Genomic DNA, 1,230 nt, shown 5'->3' with positions numbered 1-1,230 from the left:
CTTTCCGTCCACCCCCTTCAAAAATGGGCGTGCATAGGAAGCTTTCAAAATTTTTATACTTAAAAAAAAAAAAAAAAGGATCATAAAATACACTAGTTTTAATCTTACTGTCAGCTCCCTTCAGAAATGGGCGTGCATAGGAAGCTTTCAAAATTTTTATACTTAAAAAAAAAAAAAAAAGGATCATAAAATACACTAGTTTTAATCTTACTGTCAGCTCCCTTCAGAAATGGGCGTGCATAGGAAGCTTTCAAAATTTTTATACTTAAAAAAAAAAAAAAAAGGATCATAAAATACACTAGTTTTAATCTTACTGTCAGCTCCCTTCAGAAATGGGCGTGCATAGGAAGCTTTCCACAACATTAAATACATTGTTAAACCCTGTACCCATAGAATATGAAAAGCAATGGACTATCGCAACTTGTTCAGAATAAACAATCATCCTGAAACAAATCTCTGAATTATCGAATTTCGGGAATTTAAATCGAAAAAGTTCTACACCATCAGGACACCCTAAAGTTGAGGAACTCGGACCTCCACTCGAAGTTTTGTCCTCATATGTGGCCCTTTTCCTTAAGCTTAGCCACAAGCGTGTCCACATCTGGGACTATAGATCCTGCTTGTCTGACTGGAGGGTCCTCTACAGTAACTATTTCAATGTGGGCTCCAGTGTCAACTCCCATGTCTTTCGGAGATACCTTCTTGATGGGCTTCTTTTTAGCTTTCTGAAACAATAAGAAGAGCTAATTTAGGGGACCATTCAGGCAATGCATATTGGATTTTAAAAAAATGTCTCCCTCCAAAATTTGCTAGGCACCTGATTTGCCCACACCATACCTTGAGCCAGCCTTTCTCAAATGCTGGTTACCTTAGAGTTAGCTATCATGAAATTCTCTTCATTCTCTCAAAGAGAATCTCTATAATATTCACATAGCCAGAGACATTAGTCCTCGCTCAGTTTATCATCTCTTATCTAGATTTCAATACTGACACTGATCAACTGATCATGGTTTATTGATCATGTTGTAAATTACAAGACCTCATTGTCACAAGAACTCAGACTTACCATAATGTTAGGTAAGGTAGCATAGCGTGGCTCGTTCAAACGTAAATCAGCACTGATAACTGCAGGTAGCTTTACTTTGATAGTTTCCAGTCCTCCGTCAATTTCTCTCTTGACAGTCAGCTCTCCATCAGTCTTGTCAACCTATCAGCACAAAATAATAAATA

General features: G+C 37.4%; 1 protein-coding gene across 1 annotated transcript in view; it reads right to left on the bottom strand.

Annotated features, from left to right (window-relative positions):
* Positions 1–1,207, bottom strand: part of LOC103518880 (electron transfer flavoprotein subunit beta-like) — a gene marked incomplete at its 5' end in the record, with an annotated part of 10,368 nt that extends 9,161 nt beyond the window's left edge. Inside the window, one exon of the mRNA XM_017447969.2 lies at positions 1,067–1,207. Coding sequence (XP_017303458.1) covers positions 1,067–1,207 — 141 coding nt within the window. The remainder of the gene's footprint in view (positions 1–1,066) is intronic.
* Between the last annotated feature and the right edge of the window lie 23 nt (positions 1,208–1,230).

Source organism: Diaphorina citri, unplaced genomic scaffold, assembly GCF_000475195.1.
Source record: "Diaphorina citri unplaced genomic scaffold, Diaci psyllid genome assembly version 1.1 scaffold2412, whole genome shotgun sequence".
NCBI lineage: Eukaryota > Metazoa > Arthropoda > Insecta > Hemiptera > Psyllidae > Diaphorina > Diaphorina citri.
The sequence above is the reverse complement of the archived record's forward strand: the minus strand, read 5'-3'. Positions and strand labels throughout refer to the sequence as shown.